This window comes from Ovis aries, chromosome 5 (assembly GCF_016772045.2).
Source record: "Ovis aries strain OAR_USU_Benz2616 breed Rambouillet chromosome 5, ARS-UI_Ramb_v3.0, whole genome shotgun sequence".
In the NCBI taxonomy this organism is placed as follows: Eukaryota; Metazoa; Chordata; class Mammalia; order Artiodactyla; family Bovidae; genus Ovis; species Ovis aries.
In genome coordinates, this window is record NC_056058.1 from 67972695 (window position 1) to 67999833 (window position 27139).

Below are 27139 nucleotides of genomic sequence, written 5' to 3' on the forward strand. Positions count from 1 at the left end.
GGCATCACCGACTCGATGTGAGTTTGAGTGAATCCTGGGAGTTGGTGATGGACAGGGAGGCCTGGCGTGCTGCGATTCATGGGGTTGCAAAGAGCTGGAAACGACTGAGCAACTGAACTGAACTGAAGTTAGAATTTAACCTCCCTTTTCTGCTCCCAAAAGAGGACAAGAAAGTAGGGGAACCAAGTGGAAACTGGGGCACCTGGACAAGGTGGAGGTACAAATGAATAATTTCCTGATGTGCACCACATCCAACATGGTATACCTGGCTTCAGACAGGCACAAGCTTATAAAGGAAGCATCACGCGAACCTCACTTACTCTCAGGGTCAAATATACTACTGATTTGAGCCCTCCACCTCTCAAGCTTCACTGTGGCTACTATGATCTGGATAAAAAAGTTCATGTTGTATTTACTCTTCCCTTTTCACAAGGTCCAGGACAAGCAACAGAATGAGAGATAGGAAGGGATGAAGACACAGCCTACGGGCCCTGGGAAAGTTATTTGTCTTTGTGAGCACCCCTGCCTCCAGCAGCAATGAAGACACCAACTTGCAAGCAACATACACCAAGTACATGGAGCTTCTATTTTACAACCCAATGCTTCCAACAAAGAAGGGGTGCAGCGGCCAGGGGAGTGCAGTTCACCTCATGTGCGACATGTTCCAACTTGGGCAATAATCAGTTTGGTGGACAGGGAAGCTCATCCCTGATTCAACTCAATGGGAGCCTTGATTCTCCGACAAGCGTTTGCTGCTTGTCACCCATGTAGGAAATACAAATGCAGTGGCAGCATGGGCTGGCAAGGGGCTTGCCAGAGTGGGTTCTTGGCAGTGAGATATGTACACAGAAGGCTTTCAAGAAGGGCAGGCTCTGCTTTGGAAAGATTAATGTACTCAGTCAGCACAGTCTTAACTTTCTGCTTATCTCTGGGGCCTATCTAAAGAAAAAACACAATACAAATATCTGGATGAGCTAAACAATGGTGTCATGGGAAAACAACCAGAAATGGAGACAGAAAACCTGAGTTACAGCTCCAGTACTGCTACTGAGTCCTCTGTATGGCTACATACCTATCACTAACACTCCCAGGGCTCTGGATGGCTGCTTTGGGGTTATATAGTTAAATATATATAATTATCATATTATATAAAATATAATTATATTTTTACATATTATACATGTATAATATATATTATATTATATATGTATAATATGTGTGTATGTATGTGTGTATATATATACATATATGTTGCCGTTTAGTCACTAAATTGAGTCCAACTCTTTTATGACCCCATGGACTGTAACTTGCCAGGCTCCTCTGTCCATGGGATTTCCCAGGCAAGAATATACTGGAATGTGTTGCCATTTCCTCCTCCAGAGGATCTTGCTGACCAACTCAGGGATCAGACTCACATCTCTTGCAAATTTTCTCCATTGGTAGGCAGATTCTTTACCATATATATATATGCTTAGACTCTTTCTCTCACTATATATATAATCTAAGCCTCAGTATCCTTATCAAGAAAAGATACATACTAACAGTATTTACTTTGGGTGTAAAGGGAAGATTAAGATGACCTGTGTCAAGGGCTCAGCACAGTGCCTAGTGTATAGTAAGTCTCAACAAAGTTTCGTCATCCTTTGACCACTTGTAAAGTGTATAAGATATAAGTGAACTCAATGGTCTCTTGCAGCCCTCGCACTATTTTTATTCTAAACTTTGGAGAGATAAAAGAAAACAGGCTCTGGGCACGCTGGCTAAGAAATCAAGTTTCAGTATTTAGAAAGCAAAGGCAAGTTTGCCATGCCTTCTACAGAATGGTGATACTCATGTTTTGTAATTTGAGATAACATTGATTACTGCCAGGCAAGTCAACTGGCAAATTAAAATAATGATCACAATGCTTGGAAAGTACTGCAAAATCAGAGCACAGTCATTTTCATATGATTGAAGATCCATATTGAGATGCTTGGGAGGTTATAAATTCCTAGGGCAGGAAAGAGGCCTGAGTTAGTCTAGGTTCTCCTGGAAAACCACTCACTCTTTGATGAAGAGTCATTGAGTAAGTCAAGAACCACCTATACCTAGATTATTACTGTCCCATGAATGGTGATCGTTAAAGACGGATGTATATTTGTAGACTCCATCTGCAAGTGTTCACAAATCACTACCTTGTTACAGGGCTTTGCCTATATATATATATTTGTGAATGTGTGCTTCCTTTCCAATTCCCAATACACAATAGGACCTCTACACCATGGCCTGCCCATGAGGACAATGACGAAACTCTCCTGGGGCTGTTGGACCAGTGGGTGGAAGGCATTCCAGCAGAAAGTGATGTCTCCTGGTAAACCCAACCCATCTTTCCTAGTTTCCAGAGTTCTGCAGACTAGAGCTGGCCCACCCAGACTGGCACCACAAAATTCTACACACTCTATTAGAAATTCAAGTGTAGACAGTATCTTCAACTAGACCAAGCTATTAGATATTAATGCTCAGACAACACCTACCTCACTCCAGACCAGCATGGTACCGAATATGACCTGTAACCCATCAAAGAAATTGTCCCCTATGATGATCACAGTCGCACCTCCTGTCGTCCATCCTTCACTCGGGCTGATGGCTTTGATACAGGGAGTAGCTGCTTTTCAACACACATGAAAAAGAGAAGGAGTCTGCTGTTAGAACCAAACTTTAATGATGGGAGACTTGAGAAAAAGAAAAAAAAAATCTTTTATCTTTTTACGAACGGAAAGTCCCTCAAGATCTCAGCCATTTCCTAGTCATGTTAGGACCTGAAACTTCATGGTGCAATTTCAGTTTTTAAAAGCATTTATTTTCTTTGTTTCTGTTAAGATACAGATATTTTTACCCAAATCTTTTTCAAACCTGAAATCTTATGAAATAAAACATAGAAGTAAAATTTTTTTATGAAATGCTTACGATTTTTTTTCATGGGTGACATTTTAGAATATACTAGAAACCTTATAGAATTGCTTAATAATTAAATATATCTCCCAAACAGAAAACTCATAGATTTTTAGATAAACATTCATGTCCAATGGGAAGGGAAGAAAGAGAGGAGACTGGAACAGAACACCATTCTTGTTCCATGCCTTCTGTCTGTACCACTAGTGGAGCAATATTCCTGAATAAAAACCATTACATCTTTTGCAATAAATGTCATGGATCCCATTTTATAGACGCAAAGTATGCAGGTCATTCAGGGTGAATTATGTAACCAAATGGCTGAGTCAGGGCTGAACCACAGAAAGTCCCATGACCTTTGCTTGGTTGTCATTCCCAGGCATAAAACCCAAGAACTGGCTTTTTCAAAACTTCCTATATCCTTTCTTTCCATTATAAATGGTCCTTGGAGATGGGAAATAATTTGCAAATACTGTGATTCCAGACTGGACGTGGTTTGCCCGATGAGCATGGCATGCTTTCAACAGAATTACTGGGCATAAAAGAAATCTCTCAGGGAGTACTTTCGTGCCACTGAGAATTGTTAGCTCCACAATGCCATGCTGCTATTTCATGATCACTTTTATGAGCAAGAACCAAGCAAAATGCTAAAGCAAAGGAGATACTGTGTCAGGAGAGAAAATGAGACCCTCTTCTTTAATAAAAAGGGTACTAAGTACTTTAGACTGACTTTCCAAGTATTGAAACCAATGAGAGCACCAGTTAATTTTAATAGGAAAAAAACTGGCAAAAAATTTCTGGACTTTGTCAAACTTGGCAAAATGTCATGCTTCAACTTTTGCAAGAAGAAAAGAAAATATGAAGCCCAGCCCTAAGGGACCATGGCTCACGTGCCACCATACAAACAAGTAGAATGGGTTTGATTTTGAGTCAAATTAATCTTATAAAAATTGCACAGAGAAATTTGGAAATATCCAAACTAAATATTTCATGTTGGCTGAACTCATAGCAGTGCATTTACAACTAACACTGGGCAGTCCAGATGCCTTTTCTCTCCTCCACTTTCTCCCAAAAACAAAATAATTAATCAAGGAAATGTAAATGATTCATGGCTTGAAAATTCTTGTTCAATTTTTAACACTCATAAAGGTTGTGGATCAATGTTCCACAGACATAGGACGTTTTCATAAAATTTTCCCTTAAAAGTAACCATGTTCAAATGCATGATTGAGTACTCCCAAACCAATGGTAGAACATGATGCATGATCCCAAGCAATTTATAAGAGAAATAAACTACATTTAGCAACTATATAAAATTCTTAAAATATAAACAGTTTGGACACATTCTAGTCAATGTCTCAAAATCTTAATTCTTAACTCCTAACTCAGTATTTAGTTGCTAGAGTGGGATAGAAAAGGTATTACTATATACTTAGATACTTCTGAGAAGAATAGAACATTGGTTTTACTAAACTGGTCCTGAAAGAGTCTCTCTGATGGCAAAGTGTGGAATCCAATGGTATCATTAAATGCTGACTCTGTGATTGCCCTCATTAACCAAAAAATAATCTTGGTGCTTATTACCTGTATTAGTTTAAGGATTTCTTCTGAGTTTTAACATTTTATTTGATTTGATTCACATAAGCATGTTCTTTTAGTTAAGTATGGGAGCCTCCAGGCTTTCTCATCATTGCACAAAAGGTGGCATCTGGGCATGTTAGTGTATCTTTGAGAGTCTCTCTTACAGGCAAAGAAATTATAATAGCATATGGCCAAGAACTGCAGATTTTAGACTTGCACCAGCTTTCTTTTTTCCATTTGCTATTGTAGGATAAAGAAGGCATGTAACTACACATATGTATATATTTATGTATAGATGTAAGTACATATACGTATATATCTATGTGATGTAAGTACATACATGTATAGATGGTGTGCATATACATTCCAACATTTCCTAAGGAATCTACCAATGTTTTCAACCATTCAGAAACAAAGTTATAGGCCAACTAGTTGGAGCTAAATGAGCATCAAGTTAGTAGAGAAAAACTGGTGAAGAAACAATATACGATACCATCTTCTTAGTTTTTTGGGAGGGGAAAAAAAGGCTTGGAGGAAGTACTAAAGGAAAAAAGAGGCATCCCTGGGTCCATCCTACCCTTGTGTTCAATACAATCAACTATCCCTGTTGAGGGACTAGGTGCTAATCTCAGAACAAGTCAGTCAGGCATCTCTTTATAAGCTGAGACCTCAAAGTTTTCCAGGTATATATGTCTCCTGTACACCTATGTCATAGCTGTCTTAAGAGGAGTTGTTTGGGAAGCTGCCCTACTGGGAAGATTGGAAAATCTGTAAAAGGAATCCTGGGCTGACCCACTGAGAGAGAGGGCTAAGGAAGGGATGTTACTGGCATTTAGTAACCTGAAGTCAAGAATGCTAAGTATTCAGTAAGACATAAGACAGTTCCCCAAACAAAAAACCCTAAAAATGTCAACAAAGCAAGGTAGAAGACACTGACTAGCTAAATGGATCAGGCTCAAGAGCAGCTGTTTAGAACTCACAGATACACACCAGCCAAGGCAAGAAACACGAGTGAACACAGCAGCCCAGGGTCTCAGAGCAAGCATGACATGGCTGGCTGCTGACACCAAATTGGGAAGGCTCCAGCCATTGGTATCCCCACACAGATGCAGTCCCTGGGTGAGCAGGTCTTCTGATTTTTCAAAAGGAACCAGGAGCCCAGATTTTTATGTGAAATTTCCCAGTCTTCAAATGCTGGCAACTAATTCATTTTTTTAATGTGTAGGCCAAACAAAATGTTTATGGATTTAAATTTAACTCATAGGTTGCCATCTTACATTTTTACCCTAGTCACAAACTTGCCAGACTAAAAGCAGCCCAAGAAATACTTTCAATTGTGCCTAAAACTACAGGTACCCAAATGTTCACTGCAGTATTAATTGTGAAAAGCTTAAGTCTAAGTGTCCCCTGAATAAGGGAGTGATTAAATAAATCATGATCTATCCATATATAGGATATGTCAAGGGTCATTAGAACAGATGAAAAATTTTCTATAAACTGACATGGAAAGATATCAAAATACGTACGTGAAAAAAAAACACAAAAAACAATTTGTAGCTTAATAAATAGTGTGATTCTATTCATCATAAAATGATATATATATGCTTATAGGCATGAGCATGTGTAGTTATGTGTGAACAGGTGTGATAGACAAAAGTCTGGAAGGATGTCTAACTATCCCCAGTGGGTCTATATGAAAAAGGAAGGTGACTAGAGAAGAGAAACTCTATTAAATTTTACTCTATAGATAACTGTATGGTTTGAATTTTTCAATGAGCAGCTTCTAAGGTAGTATGTTTTAATTTTTAAAAAAGTAATAGAATGGCTGCAATCTAAAAGTCTACAGGCAATAAATGCTGGAGAGGGTGTGGAGAAAAGGGAACCCTCTTACACTGTTGGTGGGAATGCAAACTAGTACAGCCACTATGAAGAACAGTGTGGAGATTCCTTAAAAAACTGGAAATAGAACTGCCGTACGACCCAGCAATACCACTGCTGGGCATACACACCGAGGGAACCAGAACTGAAAGAGACACGTGTACCCCAATGTTCATCGCAGCACTGTTTATAATAGCCAGGACATGGAAGCAACCTAGACGTCCATCAGCAGATGAATGGATAAGAAAGCTGTGGTACATATACGAAATGGAGTATTACTCAGCCATTAAAAAGAATACATTTGAATCAGTTCTAATGAGGTGGATGAAACTGGAGCTGATTATACAGAGTGAAGTAAGCCAGAAAGAAAAACACCAATACAGTATACTAACACATATATATGGAATTTAGAAAGATGTTAACGATAACCCTGTATGCGAGACAGCAGAAAAGACACAGATGTATAGAACAGTCTTTTGGACTTTGTGGGAGAGGGAGAGGGTGGGATGATTTGGGAGAATGGCATTGAAACATATATAATATCATATAAGAAACAAATCGCCAGTGTAGGTTTGATGCAGGATACAGGATGCTTGGGGGCTGGTGCACTGGGATGACCCAGAGAGATGGTATGGGGAGGGAGGTGGGAGGGGGTTCAGAATTGGGAACACATGTACACTCGTGGCAGATTCATGTTGATGTATGGCAAAACCAATACAGTATTGTAAAGTAAAATAAAGTAAAAAGTAATAATAAATAAATAATAAACAAGAAAATTAAATTTAAACAAAAGAAAAAAAAGTAACAGCAGAGCATTTAATTCTGTGAAAGATAAAAGCTGTAGGCTTTAGAATAAACTGACACTAATTTTTTTAAAGCCCAGATGTACTGACTACCAGACCCTGAGCCTCCGCCCGCCCCTTCTTCTCTTTGAGAAAGCTCAGAGGACATCTGCAGCAGCCATGGACCTGTTTTTCTTTCACTCAGGATATCCAGAGAGATCCAGAAGAACGACAGTTCATAATAATCACAGTGGATGCATTCGGAGAAATCTGAAGGTGAAAAGTCTCATGAAAGAGTTCAACTCAACCCAGGAGTACAAGAATCAACACAATTCTATCTCGAAGGAAATATTCTGGAATAGAGGAGAGGGGTGGATTTGAATACAAAACCACGTTTACTGACCAAATCTTGATTTAATTAATAAGACTCTTCCTTCCTCACCAATAAATTTTTCACACTCTGGGTATCCACAAGGACACTAAGCCAATTCCTGCTTCTAAATCTCATTAAAAATATAAGTCTGGGTTGGTTTTTTTTTTTTCCCCCAAACCTCTCCTCCCACCCCCAACAGCCACCCAAGTAAAGGAGATTTTCCTTCCTTCAAACTATGACAATAACATGATTACACTACCACAGTTTAGCATAATGGCTCTGAAATGCTCATGGCACATTGCAGAGTTAAAGTGGAAATTATTAGGTAGCTCTTCTTTGTTATAATAATGATCACTCCACAAATAAAAGCTCTTCTCCCAAAGGTACTGCAAGGCACAAAATGCTAATTCTGAAGATTATGTGTGTGCTTTTATTAAATATTACTATGCCCTGCCTGTTTGAGGGCTTCTCTGCTCTGATTGTTTTATGAGTACCATGTTAATGTCATTCCCATCTTACTAGCAGCAGGCACACATTTTAGCGTTTGTATGAGAGTTGATCAAAGGCCACGTGCTGGGGGAATTGCTGAGAAAACACGGACAAGCGATAAAAATCTAACAGATTAATTGGTTTAAATTTCATTTCAGGGTGTTGAACTTTGGCTCGGGACTCTAATACTACACCGTGAGTCAGGGCCTAATTACCAGATTTCCAATTTGTTTCTGAACAATGGTTGTGGTGAGAAGGAAAAGAGAAGGAAGAATGAGAAGGAAAAAAAATGAAAAAAAGAAATCATTCAGGCTCTAGTACATATTTAACAACTAATGTTCTGTGTGCAGACAATTGCACCAGGGGACATTCGTGCTCACCTGCTCTACTTACAGAGTATTTATATTTCCTTTCAATAGCCACAGAAGGCAGAAGAAATCATGGATGGCCTCAGCAGTTTCAAATTTTCTGACTTACAGAATCAGTATTATAAGATTCTAATGCCTGCTCACCCACACTAGAAGTATCAGGCTCTTTATTAGCAGGTAAATTTATAAGCTGGATCACCCCTCAGCCTCCAATAGAAATGATCTATTTCACTGATAGAAAGTCAGGGCCAGGAAAACCATGTTTACCTCAGGGTTTATGGGTGGCCTTGGGAATAAGGGTTAATTGAGCTCAGAGGTGCCTGCCCATTGAGGTGAATTAGTGGTGTGTGCAGCTATCAACAGGGGCCTGGGGCTGCTCTTATTTTTGCCTCTGAAATCTCTTTGTACCGTGATCAATACCTCTCTTGTTTGGGGTAGGCGAACAGATGACCTGGGCGCAGCATTTACCATCGCTTCTCCCTAAAATGAGGCTTTGCAACAGTTGATGTCTCATTATAATGAAGTCTCATTAGAGATGTGCTGTTTGGTTCTTTTCTCCATCCCTGTATTTAAATACCACTGGCAAACAACACTTAGTTGGTAAGAAGTACAAATCCAGAAAAGTTCTAAACTCATTTAAATCTCAAAATAAAATTCCATTGAAGGTTATTTTCCATTTCCTTTGTGTATGATATATTCAAAAATGGAAGCCCTCTTTTTCCAGCATTCTGTTCTGTTATCTAGAATTCTCTACTACTGATGAACATTTCTACAGAGCAGATACCGATGCTTACAACGCAGGTGAAGATGCTGGCACCAACCCTTAATGGCCTCTGAGTAAAGATAGAAAGATGCAATTATGTTAAGTTGATTTTAACATTCAGGGTATTATAGCATCTGAAAATGGGCCAGAGCTCCAGCTGTTCAAATTCCACATTTACCACTAAGTGTGACCTTGAAGCAGTCACTTACCCTGTCTATTCTCATCCATTCTAAGCAGCAGTGGTACCACCTCACAGACTCCTGGGAAAATGCAGCAAGTGCCTGCTTGGGTTTTGCTGTTTTACTACGTTCCAGGCACATGGGATTCTAGTTACTAATATATTAGTTACTGTCACCATCAGTTCCCCACTAACCAGTTTATTTTCTAGAATACATCATAGTCTCACCATCACAGATCATATAATGTATTATAAAACTTTCCTAGGAACTTTCAATCCAGTGACTTGCTAACATAGCTAAGTTTACTGAGGAGGTGGATTTGGCATCAGTACTTACAAACTAGGATGTTTATTCCTAAGGTTCTCATTTGCCTGGAATGAAGATTAATGGCAATCTTTTCAGAAATGAGGAATTAACTTTAATGTTATCATCCCAAATTCTTGAGACTTGGCAGAAAATGTTGCGAAACCCATGAGCTCAGCTCCTTTCTGCAGGACACTTGTGACCTCATAAAATCTCAAGCCTTTTTCTCCCTTATATCTACTTGATTTTGGTGAGGTTATGCTTGGGCACAAGACAGTTCCAGAGATGGGGACACAAGGTACTCCCACTTGGACTCAGTGAACAGATTATCTGCCCTTCCTGTTTAATCGGACTATTGTTTTGCTGGATTTTCCTTTTAAGTGAAATGATGACTTTCCTGACGGCTCACAGCTCAGCAGCAGCAGCACCTGCATTCTTTGATCTGGACAACCGGTAGCTGCTAGCCAGGGAGGAAGGCAAATGGAGGGTTTGACCCGAATGGGAAGCCTGGCCCTGTGAATTTTCACCATGTACAGGAAGCGAATCTATTCTAAGTTCACCCCCTCTCCAAGTGGAAGCCTTAGACACCAGTAGCAGTTATAATGCCTGACCTGAACCCTAGCACCAGGGGGTACAAACTTCACTTTCATAACCTCACCACAGACTCCTAGTTAATAAGCAGATATACACATTTGACGTTCTCTCACTCAAGATGGACCATTCTTTGTAACACTTATTAACTTGAGTAACCAAATTTATTTCTGCCTTTTATTTTCTTTAGCAATTGCTTTATGCACTTAAGCATATTATTGTTAGGGTTTTTATTTGGTTTGGTTTTGTTATTGGTCTGCATTTACTGCCCCATCCACTAGCATATCTAGATATTACTTGGCAAACAATCATATACTATATATACAAAAAAGCCTCCCTCCTTCTGTGTCCCCCACCTTCTACCGTGTGTACTTGTGTGTGACTGTCATTTTGAAGAGAAATGTAACCTATGGTATAGATATTTCTCAACACCAGATGCAATTAAATCTATTAAATATTAAATGAGGAGATCAAGTACTTCAAGTGTTTTTCATTCTTTTTTCCAAAGTGACTTCTTTCAGCAAGAAAGCCCTTTCCTTTGACAACATTAATGGCTCTCCCAGAAAACAAGTAAAGATTCATAGTCACTAGATGGACACGCAGATCCAGTACCTATCTGTATCAACGCACAGTTAACCTAGAGGGGTCATCTAGGGGTATTTAAACTTAGTGGAAGAACTAAGTTCCAAACTATGCCATATGCTGACTACAAAGCAAGCCCAAATTATATCCATTTCCTGTTTGTTTTGCAGATTTCTTTTTCTATTCTGACTTTTAAAAATTGCTCAAAAATCAGTGGGCACAGATCTGAACAAGGGAAGGACAGAAATCCTGGTGGAACAATTGCAGTCCGAACATTCTAAGACAAGCACGTTTGGATTTCTGAGTTTGTCTATTTGTGATCCAGACCTCTGTGCAAGTTCACTACACAGGGTTATTTAACAACTGAGCAGTGAAAAATCTTGACATTTTGATGTACCTGTAACTTCTAAATTGCACTTGAAAGATTTGCTGAAGGCTTTTTGATTTAATGACACACAACATAGCATTGTTTCATAATATGCAAAAATTGTTTGTTAAAAACACTTCGGAAGCTCAGAATTTCATAACTCAAACAGGTAAGAATATACTGCTTCCCACCTCAAGTTTGATCTGCCAAATCCAAAATTAAAATGTACAAAATATTAATCCTAGAGGAGCTCATAGTAAATAATGACATCAGTTTTTCTTTTTTGTTGTTGTTGTTCGATGATTGTCAGCAACCCCTTTGCAACAGACAAAAATAATCATGGAGGGTGAGAGAACCCTCAAAATAAATAATTCATGGATCCAATTGTGATATTTGTTGCAACAATAGTAAATTCACTTGCCTCTGATTAAACAGTAAGTAAATAACTCTTTTCTTCCTGACAAGGAGAACTTCCATGCACAAAATTATTTTTAGCCCAATTCTCCTTACTATCCTACTATACGAAGTTCTAGATGTGAAAGTCATGGAAGAAAGGAAAATGAAAATAACTTTCCAAAAATGGACACCCAATATTGTGAAAAGAGGAAACAATTTTCAGGATAAAAAAAAAAATGTCGCTGCTTCTTCATGGAATCCTCAAGTCTTTATTTGCAAGCAATCTCTCTGGGTCTGGAAAATCATAAAGTCAAATATGAGCAAGTCTAGTGGAAAATCTGTGACGCTAATCTTGGCTAGAGCCGTATTTTTAACAGGCCTTGAATGTGTGTGCCGGATTACCCAGATGGTCATACAGGAATCAGCCTGATAGGATTAAACCTTTATACTGAACTCTGCTCCATCTGTTCTCCAAGGTTTGCCTTTCCTTATCTAAATATGAATTTTTAGCCTCCTTGTGTCTGGGAGTCAGACTAAATTCAGCATTCAAAGCGGAGATGTGTGCAGATAATTTAACATTTCACTAGTTAATCTCAGTTGATATCAGCTTGGTCTTTTTCTAGCAAACATTTTTGTAAAGAATTTTCCTAAGAAGGAATTTAAAAGTATGGAGAATCCACGTTCTTTGTTAGAAGGGTTTTCTCCTCCCATTGAACTCTAGGACTCACTCCATTCACTGTTCTAATAGGGGTTTACACTGACGTTTGCACATAAAGACAGAAAAGGAAGACCTGTGTCCTCTCTCTAGATCTGACTATAAGAAGAGATGACATATAATTCCGACTGGATGAATGATCCAAGGAGACTATATTCGTGTATATTTTGTTCTTTTTCTCCCTTTCAAGTATTAGTTGGTGTTCGATAAAATTATCTGCAACAGCTGTCTCTATCGTGTTCATTAGGTTTTCTAGGTTTTTATGGAGGCTTTCTCGGGGTGGAGGTTATAACTCAGCTTCATCTTCAGTGAAACAGGTTGATGTTTGTTTTGCCCTCCTGTGCCTCTATCCCTCGAAGCAGTTAAAGCAGTGAAGTTAAACTCATTTCTCAGCTGGAAAAGTTGGTTCTGGGCAAGTTGCAAGACAGAGACCAGTAAGTTGCCAAAGGGCCAGAGCCTGGTGGATGGTTTGGGGGTTTCCAACCCTGTAACAAAGGACAGGGGAGGCCTATGACTGCTGGGCTCAGTGAAGCAAACCAAGATACAAACGAATAAATAAGTGGCATGAAAGAAGGATCTTCTGGACTTCTGCTTTGTGTCTGGTTTATGGCCACGTGGTCATTGGATGTGTTGGGTTTACACCTGTGATGGAACACAAGAGCCAGCAGCCTGTGGAACCCCAGGCCTAAGAAGAGAGGATCCCTATAGCAGTCTAGTGGGGCTTCAGGGGTTGCCCACAGTCCCCTTGGTAATCCTAGTTTCTGGCTCTGCGCCATCACGAATGGCAGCAGCAAGCATCTCATCAAAAATTTAGGCTTTTCCACACATACGTCTAGTTATTATATTTACACAGTACGCTTAACTGAACAGTCAGGGAGCAGAGAGCAGCAAAACTCCCCATTCAAGCTTAAGTAGACTTACACTTATTGACAAAACATCTTGTAGAACATATGTGTGGGGTTCCTTAAACTGACAAGAATTCTAGTCAGGTGATAAGGGGTGATCCCAATAGGTGATCCTAACTGATGAAATCCACCAAAAGTAATCTCTTACAAAATAAACACACACACACACGCACGCGCACACACATACAGTCCCACTGTTTATTCTCTATATTTTATCCTAAACAAGGACACTGCACCAGATGTTTGATTCTGTTATTTAAATCTGTTTTGCCCCGTATGGTAGCCACTGGTCATAGCGGCTACTGAAATTTAATTTTTAATTAACGAAAATTAAATTAAAATTATTTTCTCTGTCATACCAGCCACATTGGCCAACAGCTCCATGTGACTAGTGATTATCACAGAGGACAGTACAGAAATAGAACCACCATCACAGGAAGTTCTATGGGACTGTGCTAATGTATAGTTCAAGTATAAATAATGAGCCAGTCATTGACAGGGAATAATCAGAGATAATCATTTATGGGGTGTCCTCCATATGCCACGAATTGTGCTAGGAACAATTAATCTCTAATCCTTCCAACAGTGATCACAAAAGCAAATGTTCACAGGGCCAGGCAGGAAAGGAAATAAATAAAATGGGGTAGGGGCAACACAATGGGAGAGGTGGGGAGTGTGGGAAACTATAGAGTATCTCCCCCTTACCCAAAAGGGACACAACTTCTCAGTTTAACTTAATCATCGCCATCAGAGAATGTGGCAATACTACCTGCACGACCACCCCTTCTGAATATTAAGAGAATGGGCACATCCAGATTTTCATGTAAAACATCTCCATTTCTAATGGTAAAGCAACATATACATAGTTTCTTAAAGCACCATGCAAACCAAATCTAAATATGACTTCAAGCTGGATTCAACCATGATCTGATCTGTCAGTATGCAATATCTATGAATCCTTGGAGGGCCAATCATCTTTTAGTCATTAATCTCTGAAACTGCATGTCTAACACTGCCACCGACTCATCAAACAATAAACACCAGCCACAACCACTGTCAGTTCTGTCTCTGTTTGTTCAAGCTCTCTCCCAGAACAACACAGAAGTCCCCAACCATCCCCGCTCTGCTGTGCAAAAGATTTTCTATAAGCAGTTTGGGAGACAAGCTCTGTGTTCCTGAAGGATTTCTACCATCATCACGCAAGACAGCATAGATAGTGACTTTTTAAGGAAACCATGTTTTGAATGTAAGCAGCATCTCAAAATCAACCTTGTCCAACCTTTAGCACCGCACAACTCTTGCTTTGTGCTTTTCAGAGGAGTACTGCTTACCTTTCTCTCCATGACCAAGGCTACTACTGCTAACATATTTCAGTGAACTTTTATTATTGGGAACCTTATCATTTTGAGCCAGTTTCCTCTCCTCCCTGACACATTCAGTGATGCTGCACTCCAGTGTTTGTTATAACACAGATGTTTCCGTGGTGATGATCCATGACATCACAAGCACTGGGATGTGTATCATTAAACTGATCCAGACAGAGGAGCAAAGGAGAGTGGGAACTCCACTTCCATTTGAACTCCACGTTGGACTGACCCAGCTTCCTCAAAAATTACTCTTTGGGGTCTGGGTTGTTCTATCTGGGCTGCAAAGAGCAAATACTCACTCTTGCTTGCTTGTGATTCATTTCTACTATCATATTATTAATTAGGTGCTAAGTCCTGTCTACATACCAAATCCCAAATGAACCTTCCTCTGACATCCACTTTCAAAATGATACTGCCCTACTCAGAACCTTTCTGTGGTTTCCCCTTAGTGACTGGGGATCCCTACAGATCAAGTCCACCCTTAGGAGCCTAGCTGATTCTCCCCTCCCAACCTCATCCCCCACTTCTCCCAAACTGGAGGGAGTGCTCAGCAGCATGTGGATCACTGCCTCTGGAATTCAGGATGCCTCAGCTCACATGCCAGCTTCTTCACTTACCAGCCTGGGCAACTTACTTTTCTTAAACCTACCACTTTAATTGCGGATAATCCAGGAGCACTCACCTTGTGAGGTTTAAATGAGTTAAAGTGTACAGAGCTCAGTACAGTGAGATAGAATGAAGGGAAGAGGAAGACAGGAAGAAAACAGAGATGATGATGGCTGGCTCTCCAAATCCACTGTCTCCAAGCTCCTTCCACTACGAAACCTCCTTTCTTCACTAGGAGGTTATACCATTCACTTCCACCCAAACAGTATTTTGCCAAAAGACTGGTCTTTTGTGGGAAGTTGTTTCTATCCCACTCTACAAACACTACCCCTTCAGTGAACTCCTTCATGTCTTTCCCATTCATTTGTCACTTCTTGCATATTTTTCTTGAACTTTTACCTTTATACACATACGGAGGTGTATGTACAGCTGGGCATGTGTATATGTATGCAAATCAACCCAACTATCAACACATCCATTGAAGGCAGGGACTTCATTCATTCATAAACTGGATGGGTCAGTACTCTGTACTTAACCAATACTTGACAATTAACTAGTAGTGTTATATTTTCAAGGGGTAGCTCATATATTATCTCAATTATTCTTAATATCAACCCCAAGTGGTGGGCAAGGAGATGTTATTTTAAATTCCAGTTTACAAATGAGGTAACTGACTCTTGGGAACTCATTTGAACTCGAGACTTTGAGAATCCACATTGGTCAGTAAAGACAGATATTTAAAACACTCAAACTACCCTTCAATTTTGGGTATATTTGAAATTTCTGCTCAGTTTGGCTAAAATACACACTTCAATCATGTAAACATAGCCTAAGTCCCATAAAATCTTAGTTGTGAAATTCCTTATTCCCAAGACAGAGGGTGGGTATTTATTAACTTTACAGAATATTACTACTCTATTTCCAAGTAAAGTTATTTTTCCCTTAAGACTCAGCTCCACATATGAATTATAGTAAAATTTCTCTTTACCTTCTTCTGTTTCCAAGTTCAAAAAATGGCATCCTAATATAATACCACAGGTGCCAACTTAAACATAGGAACACTGGAAATACTGCCAGACTTCGAGGCTGCGAAGATTTTCTATTGTTGTAAGTTGGGCTGCTAAACACACAGAGTCCAAACATCGCATATAAGTGATAGTACCACAAGAGCTTGTATTTTTAAAGTATAGCACAGTTTCCCTTAACTTTCATTTTCAACCTGGACATTATCCATTTCAATGGTGTTCATTATAGGATTTTGCATACACAATGATAAAAGTTTACAGATTAAATAGGTTACCCTAAAACGGTAACCTATTACCGTTAGATTCTCCAACTTTTTTTTTTTTTTTTTTTTGAGCAACACAGACTGGATTCCACAGGCATTAGCTAACCAAACCAAGGAGAGTTTCTAGGATCTTGCCAGAGTTGAAAGGTAGAGGAATCTGAGGTTTGACTTTATAGATTTGTTGCACAAAATTGTTACTGGAAGAACACAGCTGGTTTGGTGATTCAGCCAGGAGATTTTAACAAAGAATAACCCAAACTCTGCTTTACCGCTCTACTAAGAAATGACAAAAGAAATGCTGGAGCACATTCCCTCATCCACAGCCCCACACACAACATAGCCTAAAAGCAACTGCCTCCAGCCCAGTAGGTGCTCAGTACCTGCTGCCCTCCCTACTGTGCACAAAAGAGAAGTGGCCTAAGAATCATAAAGAATGAAAAAAAGTTCTCGATTTGTACTAACCACATTAATTTTAATCATACTTCTCAGTAACAGCCAGAGTCTACTGCTATTTCTAGGCCTTTTGACATCTGTATATTGCTCTGCCCCAAAGTGGATGAAAGAAACTGATGTGTTGAGAAGAACCCACAAGCCTGACACTGTCCTGTCTCTGTTCCCTGTATTCTCTGTCTACATATCGCCCCCAGAGCTATGGGGGGAGGAACGTGGGTTTGAACAATTGGTGTCCTGTTGATTGCAACTGTCAATTAAATAAACCAGCCACCCAGGAGCATATGTTCACACATAAAATATTAAATTCACAGATTGGGATAAAAATATATTAATACCTGGGTTCCGCTTTCATGCTTAGTGGTCAGATAAGTATTCGGCCAATTCAGTTCTATTTCTGCGCCCTGTGGGCTCGACGGTGTTACTTTTGTGTTTCACTTTTCTTTTCCTTCTCTGGTTACTGTCTGGTTTCCTATGTCAGTGCCTCCGTTATGACTGACCAGCAGCATACGTTTAAGCAGGATTTTAATTACTAGGTCATCTCCCAGCCAACTTGCCCAAGGCAGGCTGGCAGGAAAGTCCTACAATCCATGCCTTACACTTCTCATGCTCCTCTCCAGATAAATCTCTTATTTTCTGAGGACACTAGATTCAAGATGGCATCGTATTCATCTGATAAGGATGATGATCACCTAATTTCTATAAAGTTTCATTTTTGTCCACTGAGTATTTCAAGTTGCAAAGCTGGCACACAGAGGTTGAGATGGGGTGCCCGATAGCGTGACGTGATACCAGGATTTTTTATCTTAACCCAGAAAAGCACCTTCCCATATATCACTGCACATGCCAACTAACATACCCTGGGGATTTAGCACAGATCTGGCTTTTCAATTTGCCTTTGAGTAACGTCGTCAATTTGCTTCAATTGAAGCAGGAATTATATTACATGATCAAATGGCAGGAGAATTTCTCTCCACCTCTGAAGTCCAATGCAAGAGAATCAGCAATGACTAAAGAGCGGGAAAGAACAGTAGTGATGGCCGCCTGTGTCAGCTGGCTGGAGGTCCAAGTGCTGGGGGCACAAAACCCCACTCTTTTTTTCTTTTTGGCTGCAACCAAATTTTTGAAAGATGGCTTCAGTGTTCCTCATTTACTAAGTGGAGAGAATAATGGTAGTGCCCTCCTATGGTGGTTAAGAGCATTAAAAGAGATGATATAATGTGTTCAGTATTAAACCTGATGGGTAGTAAATGCTCAAAGGCTGCTATCAAAATAGCAAAACCACCATCACTCGAAACACTGGCCTAAAAGCTAGCATTTTACTGGGCAAAGAATTCGTTAGCCTGTGATCACAAAAATACACTGGATCCACTTCTCCTGGTCAAAGAGAAAGCAATCTATAGAAAATTTCCAAACTTATTTTCTCAAACATGGATCTCAGACCTAAGGCACTTTTCTGATTAGCTCTCCCCCAAGCTTCTAATATTTTGTTCCCATGTGAAACTTCAGACACACTTTCTCCTCTGCCTAAACTGCTCTTTCCCACTTGCTTGACAAATGCTACTCCTTATTTTTAAGTGTCGTTGATTCTTCAGATTTGGCTGTGTTCTCTTGTTTAAAGCTCCCTTAGCAGTCTGTGTTCCTCCTTATAGTGCTGACCATCATTCAACTTAAGTAATTTCATGTGCAATTATTTGCTTTGTATCGACACATAAACAGACTCACTTACATGACCATATACCTCACAATGTCAACAACAGTGCCTACCGTGTTCACCTCTGCATCTCTGTGGTCTAATAGAGCAGGCAGTCAATAAACATAAGTAGATACCTGATGGAATAAGCAAACGTACTAACGAAGAATCATCAGAGTTAAGATATTAAGGTGCTAAACAGAGCAGCTGAAAAAGAGTTGAGACATTTTCCAATGGTTATTAACCACTCTGACACCCACACTGGGCTTCCTCACTGAATTAAGCTGAGGCTCTGTGGAATCAGGTTTCCTAAGCTGATCGGTCCCCCTTGGAGCAGCAGGCTCTCCATTCTCACGAGGGTTAAAATTAGCACCATTAAGCTCCTCCTGCACTGGGCTCTAATCATGCAAGGGCCCAGGTGGATCTTGCTGACAGATGTTAAGGTTAGAAGGAAGGGTAGCAGCCAGATGAGGAAACAGGGCCACCCCCTTCCGGAGGTACCAGCACTTCCTGTCTTTAGGCCTGGCTGGTTCCTGCCTGCCCCGCCCCTCCCCCATGCATCAGTTTCAACACAGTTGCTGCTGTTTCTGTCATTTGAACTCAAATCCTATCTTCGAAATTGATGGGCGATTCTGCCCCTGACAACACAATGTCAGCTTTGCTCAGTGTCCAGCTGGTTCCGTATATATTATCATAATGCGCTGCCTGGGTGGACCCTGGCTGATGCTCTTCCTTGACTCAAATCCTCCTTTCCACACCAATTTCTGCTCTCTGACATGCAGACACTACTTGTTTAAAAAATGAAAACAGAGTTTACAGCTTGGGAGACATTTTGATTTTCAAAATCCTAAGAGGACATTAAGTCTATTCTCATGGAAAACTGAACTAAAAAGGTTTTCTATTAAAAAAACAATATACAACTCATTTAAAAAAAAAAAAAAAAGTGTTTCCCAGGGTCCTATACTGTTTCCTGGTGACATGAAAGAATTATTACTTCCCTCAATGCCCTAAGCCCTCCAAAACAGTGTTTCCCAAACTTCAGTCCTGATTTTACTCCATCTCCTATCACTTACTTTATGACTTAATTAAGATTATAGCTGCTATTTTTGTTTACATGGACTTACTTTTTTCTTTACATTTAGTCTTGCCCTAAGCAACAGCAGCTGTAGGTCACAACTTGGGAATGCTTTGTTTATGGTGAGGGGTTTTTTTGTTTTCTGTTTGTTTTGTTTTTTTTTCCTTATGCATTAAGAGAGACATAACTATTTTTTGAGTTTTTTTTTTAAATTTTGTTGGGAGTATACTTGCTTTACAATGTTGTGTTAGTTTCTTCTGCACAGCAAAGTGAATCAGCTATATATATATATATATATATATATATACACATATATCCCCTTTTTTTTAACATTTCCTTTTCATTTAGGTCACCACAGAGCACTGAGTAGAGTTCCCTGTGCAATAAAGTAGGTTCTCATTAGTTATCTATTTTATCCATAATATCTAAATAGACATTACTATTTTTTTTTAACTTTTTTTTTTTTTTATGTTTTCCCCCACCACCTAAAAGGATACACATACTGCACAGGAAACTAGTCCAAAATCTCACGGCTAACCATCAAGTGACGTCAATGTTACACTATCTCAGCTGAAGGAATTCAGAGAGAACACCAGGTGAGAGCTACCTAAGGCACAAGTGTTTGTGTATGGCACACTGTGCGGCTTTTTCAGGACTCCTGGGACCCACTGCCAACCTCCTGCATAAATGCCCAAGGTAAAGGGAAGTGGCCTCAGGTCTGTCCTGTGGAATGACCATCACCTTGGTATTTTGGTGGCCACTCACCAAAGCAGTGAGTGTATCACAGCTCAATAGATCAGCTGGGTTCAAGTGACAAATCATCAAGGCTTAAAGGGCTCAGCAAGCCCCTTATCCCCAACTAACAGATGAGGAAACTGAGACCCCCAAAATCAAAGTACACAGTGGATGTCACATAGCAAAGCAGGGGCAGTGCTCTGTTATTTATTTCTACATGTATGAATGAAAAGGTTCAAACAAAAAGATGTTTCAAACCCATCCTGATCAGTGCCCCTAAATATCTTATCTTAATAAGATTTATGACCAGTACACAGAAGTTATTTGCATATTCATATTATGTGAATCCTCTGATATTCTCAAGTAAGTAGAAAGTAATTAGGAAGAGGCCTTTGGTTTGAGACAATCAGTTATGCAGATAAACACAATTGGAATTATGATGCTTTTGTAACCGAATTAAAAAAAAAAAAGGTTTAAATGTTCTGTCCAAGTTATCGGCTGAAAGCACCATTCTGCCCCCTCCTCCCATCCCCTCCCTTGACACTATGTGCTTATTAAAATAAGCTAGGTGTGGTTCACTCATTTACTAGGTCACACAAAACACCAAATAAACTGTGGGAAGTTTCCCACAGTTGAGAGGTTTGTCAAGAAATTTATATAAGAAAACTATTTCTTGTGGGGTGAAGCTCAGTAACTCTTCAGTACCCCAACAAGGAGATTCTTAGTATCCTACCAGTCTTATAACTCACAATTTCACACTAATCTCATGGTCTCCTTTTTTACTACCTTGTACAGAGGAGCCTGGTGGGCTGCAGTCCATGGGGTCGCAAAGAGTCGGACACGACTGAGCGACTAACACTTAACTTAATACATGCCAGAGAGTCCATATGGTCAGCAAATGAGTTCTACAGAGATGAGTTAGACCATCCTTGCAAGTAAATAAAATATTACCAGCCAGCCTCTCTCTCTTATCTTACCAGCCCCATGAAAAACATATATGTCAGCAAATAAAAGAAGTGTTTTCTTGATTTGACTATAGCCATGAGAAAAATAGGCTATTGAAGGAAAATAAACTCTAAGGTAAACATATGTAATATGCCCATTAAAAACAAGAAAAGATATGTCTGGATTAACTTTTCAAAGGTCTATTTGAAAGCACAACTAGTAAGTATAACTGCCTTACTTGTATTGAGAAAAAAAAAGAACAGTAGGACAAGAAATAGAAAGAATATTAGCATACTGTATAGAGTAAGTAATTGAAAGGACAGACTCTAAGGTACTTCCCTGGTAGTCCAGTGGCTAAGACTCTGCCCTCCCAATGCAGGGGGCACAGGTTCAACTCCTGGTCAGGGAACTAGATTACACATGTCTGGACTGAGTTCACATGTCACAACTGAGACCCAGCACAGCCAAATACATGAGTTTTTTTAAAAAGAAGGCAAAACAACAAAGTATGGACTCCGAAGTCAAGCTTTCTGGGTTTGAATCCTAGATTTCCAACATCCTTGCTGTGTAACTCTGGGCAAGTTACTTAAGCTATCTTTAGTCTCCCTTTCCTCATCTTTACAATGGGTTGCCCACAGTACTATGTGCCCAGTACAGTAAGGGCTCAGTGAGTATTTGTGTCATGATTGTCAGCCCCACTGATATGCAGAGCTCTGTGATTATGTAGACCAGGCTTGAGTCCCAGTTTCAGCTCTGACTGCGGCCTTGGGTAAGTTGGTGATCTCTCTAAACCCCAGTTTTCCCATCTGTAAACTGAGGAAAATAACTGTTACAGCTTATCAGGCTTGTTGAAGGATTTGATGAGATGATATAAGTAAAATGATTAGCAAATGCTCCATAAATGTTAGCTGATAATAGTCCAAAAATAACAAGAGCAATAATAAGAAAAAGAATACATACTATCACCTTGCCTGGTCACTATTAAGCAGGATGGCAAAGTCTGAGCACTATTTCTCCTTTGTCAGCAGTGCTGGCTGGTGGTGTCATATTCAAATAAAGACAGAGTAGATCACCAGCTTAGCAGTGCCCTGTAGCTTATGAACTCTTTAATCTGCCTGATGCTGAGCACTTACTGGCTCCCAAGTCTCCAGTGTTAGGATTTCTGGGGTTACCTGCTTTATGGATTACTCAAGGGAGACTTTGAAAATCAGTCTTCACTTACATCCCTGTTCATTATCTTGACTTCTTGCCGGGTCCTTTCTATTGCAAGGCAAAGACAAAAAGACACCTTCTGTGCTGCTCAAAGAAAAAGACCTGATGTGATGCTTAAAAATCTGGGGTCTCTGTCCTCTATAACTCATCTGGATATTCTTAACCCTAACGTTCTGTTCTTGCATCTGTCTTGCTTTTCAAGTAGGAAAAAAATCAATTGATAAGAAGTGACACACCACCCTGGGTAACAAGAGATGACGCCCATATTTTTCTGCTAAACTAGACCCTTCACTGAAATGGGCCTGGCTGGAGTTCTGCACCACAACCAGTCCCATAAAGGGCCACTGTCCAAGCGTAAAGCTCTGAGTCATTCATCCTCTGCCCTTGTGTTCTGAAGGTGCACTGCGTTTGTCAGGAAGTTGGTGAGATTTCATAGATGTTCTTCTTGTGACCTTGGAATCCCAGAGATTCCTGCAAGTCTAAGCCAGCCAGAACTGGAAAGGCATCCGGGTGGACCCTACATCCCCTGACATCAGTGCAACCCCTGAAATCCTTACTTACTGGTCAGCATACCACGGGCAAACACAGCTTTAAGTGGATTTTGATGGAAACTAGCCGTGTGAGCGTAAGCTGGCTAATGCCCTCTCCAGGCCTCAGTTTTCTTCTTTGGAATATGAAGGGCTGTGTTAAACGACCGTCCATACTTCACTGACTCTTCACTCAGGACGAGGTGTGTGTCTAGCCACTGACCATGGAGGGAGGGGAGCCAGAGACTTGGGACAGTATGTTTCTCTTTGTTTATTTTCCATCATCTAGTTTTCTTTGATTGGGGTTAGATAATATACATTTCATACATCCAAAAGCACAGCAGCCCTTCATGCTAAAGGCCTTAGAAAAGTAAGTCTCTACAAGTTCAGAAAGTAAACTCTTGCTCAGCTATTTATGAAAAAAGAAATTCGATAAGACAAAACCATCTGGAGAAAGAACGCTCCAAATTTGGGACATTCTTCCTATTTTGAAGACATGCACTATTAACAGAATGAGAAGTGATGAGGGGTACAGCTCCAAGGTACAGTCAACTCCCTGATGAGCTCCCAAAAGCTAGGAGGGAAGGGCAAGGTTATAAGTCACTCAGAGCAATCTTGCCCCAGGCTTTTACGACATACTAGGAATCTGCATAACTGACCCCGAGCTCTTAAAAGCCCTGCCTGGCTCTCCCATATCATCTCACAACTGTCACTGACCATGGCCTAGGCATCCACACAGGCCTGGCATGATCTGACCTTCAGCAGCTTCCCCAAACTCATCTCCTGCCACTTTCTGTGGCCAGAGCAATAGGAGCCATTGCAGGCTGCTTCTGGTTCCTTGGACTCAATTAGGCAAAACAGCCTTTGCACATGCTCTTCCATCTGCCTGGATATTTGTTTCCGCCCCCTGTCAGATGAAAGCTTACTCATCTCATGGTTCTGGCATAAGTGAGATTTCCTCAAAGAAGGCTTTCTTGACACTTCATTCCTCCTCTCTCCTTTTATGGTTCCCCTTTGATGCACAAGTCTAAGGAGTTAGTTGTAAACTGTGTTTAGCATCTTCCTTCTCTATTTACATCCTACTTTCTAAGAAGACAGCACTCTCTCTGCCTGTGCTCCTGCAGCTAGCTCCCTGTCTGGCATGTGGTGGAGGCTTAGTATGAAGGAATGGAGGAAGGAATGATCTGAGGTCAACCTTACTGACACCTAAGAAAGGGCAATACTAGAAAAGTCTTTGGAGTTCTCTGTTTCTCCACAGGCACCTCAGGAGGTACCAGCTGAGTGAAGGTACCTGTCAGTGGCTTCAGTCCAGAGCATCATAAAATAGTGCACGTGATACACATGATATCTAGAAAAATGGTACTGATGAACCTATTTGCTGGGAAGGAATGGAGACACGATGTAGGGAACGGACTTGTGGGCACAGCGGGGGAAGGAGAGGGTGGGACGAATTGAGGGAGTAGTACTGACATTGATATACCACCACGTGTGAAACAGATAGCTAGTGAGAAGCTGCTGTACAACACGGGGAGGCGAGCCTCACCAAGAAGGGTGAGATGGGGGCGGGGAGGGAGTTTCAGGAGGGAGAGGACATATATAAACATAATTATGACTGATTCAGGCTGTTGCACAGCAGAAACCAACACGACATTGTAAAGCAACTTTCCTTCAACTAAAAAAGAAAAGAAAGTAGTACACGTGGAAAGGTAGAGATGGTCCCAGCTAGCCCTGAGAAAACATACACAACTGAGGTCAGAGAAGCAAAGGGACCTTTTCCCAGGTTTCCTTTTCCCTTAAGCTAGTCAATGGCAGCGACAGGACTAGAATCCAGCTCTCCAGTCGGCCCATCCTCCTCCCTCTAGGTCCAACAGACACTTACTAGCCGCTTCTAAGGGCCTCACTACACAGAGGGGAGAAGAGGGCCCTTTGTGTCTTTGGAAACTCCATACTGTCTCTCAGTTTGGAGTAATCTCCCCAAGCCTGAACCATCTTTCTCCACACATCCAGAAAACAACACATTTAAGTGCAGCTGCAAGTCAATGGGGCTGGATACCCAGGGGCAACCAACAGAAGCAAAAATCCACTTCTGTCTGGAGCAAAAGGATTAAAGAAGGTCAAATGCTAAAGAGCAAGAATAATACCATATTGTCAGGGGCAGCTGGAAGGGGCCACTACAATGGAAAAGTCAGAACTGACTGGTAGTTGGGAAAATCGGATTCTCTTTCTCCACCACTGTACTTATAGCAAGGAGATGGCCCAGCGAGTCTAACACTATTCAATCTTTATTCTACAAAGGATTTTTAGTTTGACCAAATCCCACTTCTGTTTTATTTTGGGATCCTGGCATCACTATACTTCACATTTCAATCTTTGTAATTACTGTGAAGGGAAATTGAATTGTTTTGTATCCGATGCCCACAAAACTAAATTTCAATCACTTTCCATTTAAAAAGCCAGAAGTGTCTTTAAACATTTGTGTTTGAGCCAAAAAACTAAGTCCTTGGGTCAGAACTCAAGAACAGTAAAATAATATAGTCCTACTGATTTTTAAAGTAAATATCAAGGTTTGTACAAATTTGTAACGCTTTTTAAAAAAAAACTCTTAATCTCAAGAACATCTCACCAAGGCCTTAACTGCACTTCCAGGAAGGGTGACAGATGAGCTCTTAACCCCCTCAGATTTCCCCAAGGACCCTGGAGGAGGCAAGTTACCCAGAAATACAGAAAGGGGAGAGAAGTAGAGGGAGGGAGAAAAACACATGCACGCCAAAAAAAAAAAAAAAAAAAGTCCCCTTAAAAAAATGAGCATTTAAAGTGCTTGTCAGCCGGCTCCCTGACAAAGACAGTAGTGTATTCATAGCCATTTGCATAAATGCTGCCGGTGAGTTCACCATGGCTGCTAGCGCTAATGGTACATAAAGTAATTTAGTCACTTCTCCCGGCATTCTATGTCAGAATGATGAGCACCGGCACTTTGCCTTGTTGCATATTAGATCATTAGATAATAAAGTGTTAGCGCATGCAAGCTGGCAGGGTCCCCACACTGCAGCTTTGTAAGGGCACTGCTTTTTCCAACAGGGGGCAAAAAATAGAGAAACGGATGCCACGTGTGGCCTTACATTCAAATAAACACCACTTGAAATCTCAGAACAATGATAATATACCCTGCAAGCCCTTCGAAGATCCCTAGCACACAGTCCCCAGGAATTTGCCCAAGTGATGGGGAGATTGGAAGGGCACAGGAGCCAGGGCTGTGCATTACCTTCCCTGGGGTCAGCTCAGGGTCTTTGACCCCAAGTCTACGTTTTTTCAGAAATCAGAATCCTGAGAGCAGTTGGGTTCTGAGGCTGCCTCTCTCCGCAACTATACATCTTCCCTAACACTACTGCTTAAAGAGAAAACCTCACTGGCCTAAACTCTCTCATAAATATCCAGCCAAAGAAAATCTCAGTATTTATGAATGAAGGAAAAAAATAGGAGGGAGTGCAATTACCATGAGCTACAGCGTGCCAGGATTCACCCTCTCTGGACCACACAGGAGTCTACGACATAAATTTGCCTTTGTCAGCTCTCTTACTTGAAATACAGGGACAGTTATTTGAGCACGGAGGTTTGTGAGTCTGTGGGTCACACAGGGAAGACAGCATGAATGTAAAGTGTGGTATCTATTTCTCATATGCAGAAAGGTGAGCCACGAAACAGAACTTTCTTCCAACCACCTGACAAGCAGGATATAAAAAGAGATGTGCAGAATAGCTCAAAATAATTCAGGCTACCTGTAAATGAGATGGTAGGGAGCCCAGAATGAGGGAAAACAAGGCTCCTGCAAGTCACCTAGGAGGTGCAAACGGCTCTTGCAGTCTCACTGTGGGGCAGCTCTGTGAGACGGAGGTGGCAGAAGGAGGGGCTGACGAGGGGGTATGGCTCTGTGAGCCAGTTTCAAATAGGATTGTTTAATAGCAAGTTAAAGTATTACTATACCCTCAAGTCGACGTGAATTAGCATCAAAGTCCACTCCCACACAGCATCATGAAGAAG

The 27139-nt window shown here is 40.7% G+C and overlaps 1 protein-coding gene across 7 annotated transcripts in view; it reads right to left on the minus strand.

Moving 5' to 3' along the window:
* EBF1 (EBF transcription factor 1) overlaps nucleotides 1–27139 on the minus strand; it is a 409767-nt gene that overhangs the window by 106939 nt on the left and 275689 nt on the right. For 4 of the 7 annotated variants that reach the window (XM_004009026.6, XM_004009024.6, XM_027970463.3 and 1 more), the window contains exon 9: nucleotides 2514–2644. In XM_004009026.6, the coding sequence (XP_004009075.1) occupies nucleotides 2514–2644 (131 nt within the window). Of the gene's footprint in view, nucleotides 1–2513; nucleotides 2648–27139 lie in introns of all 7 variants that reach the window. The other 3 variants (XM_012178874.5, XM_012178873.5, XM_027970461.3) reach the window with 1 other exon arrangement.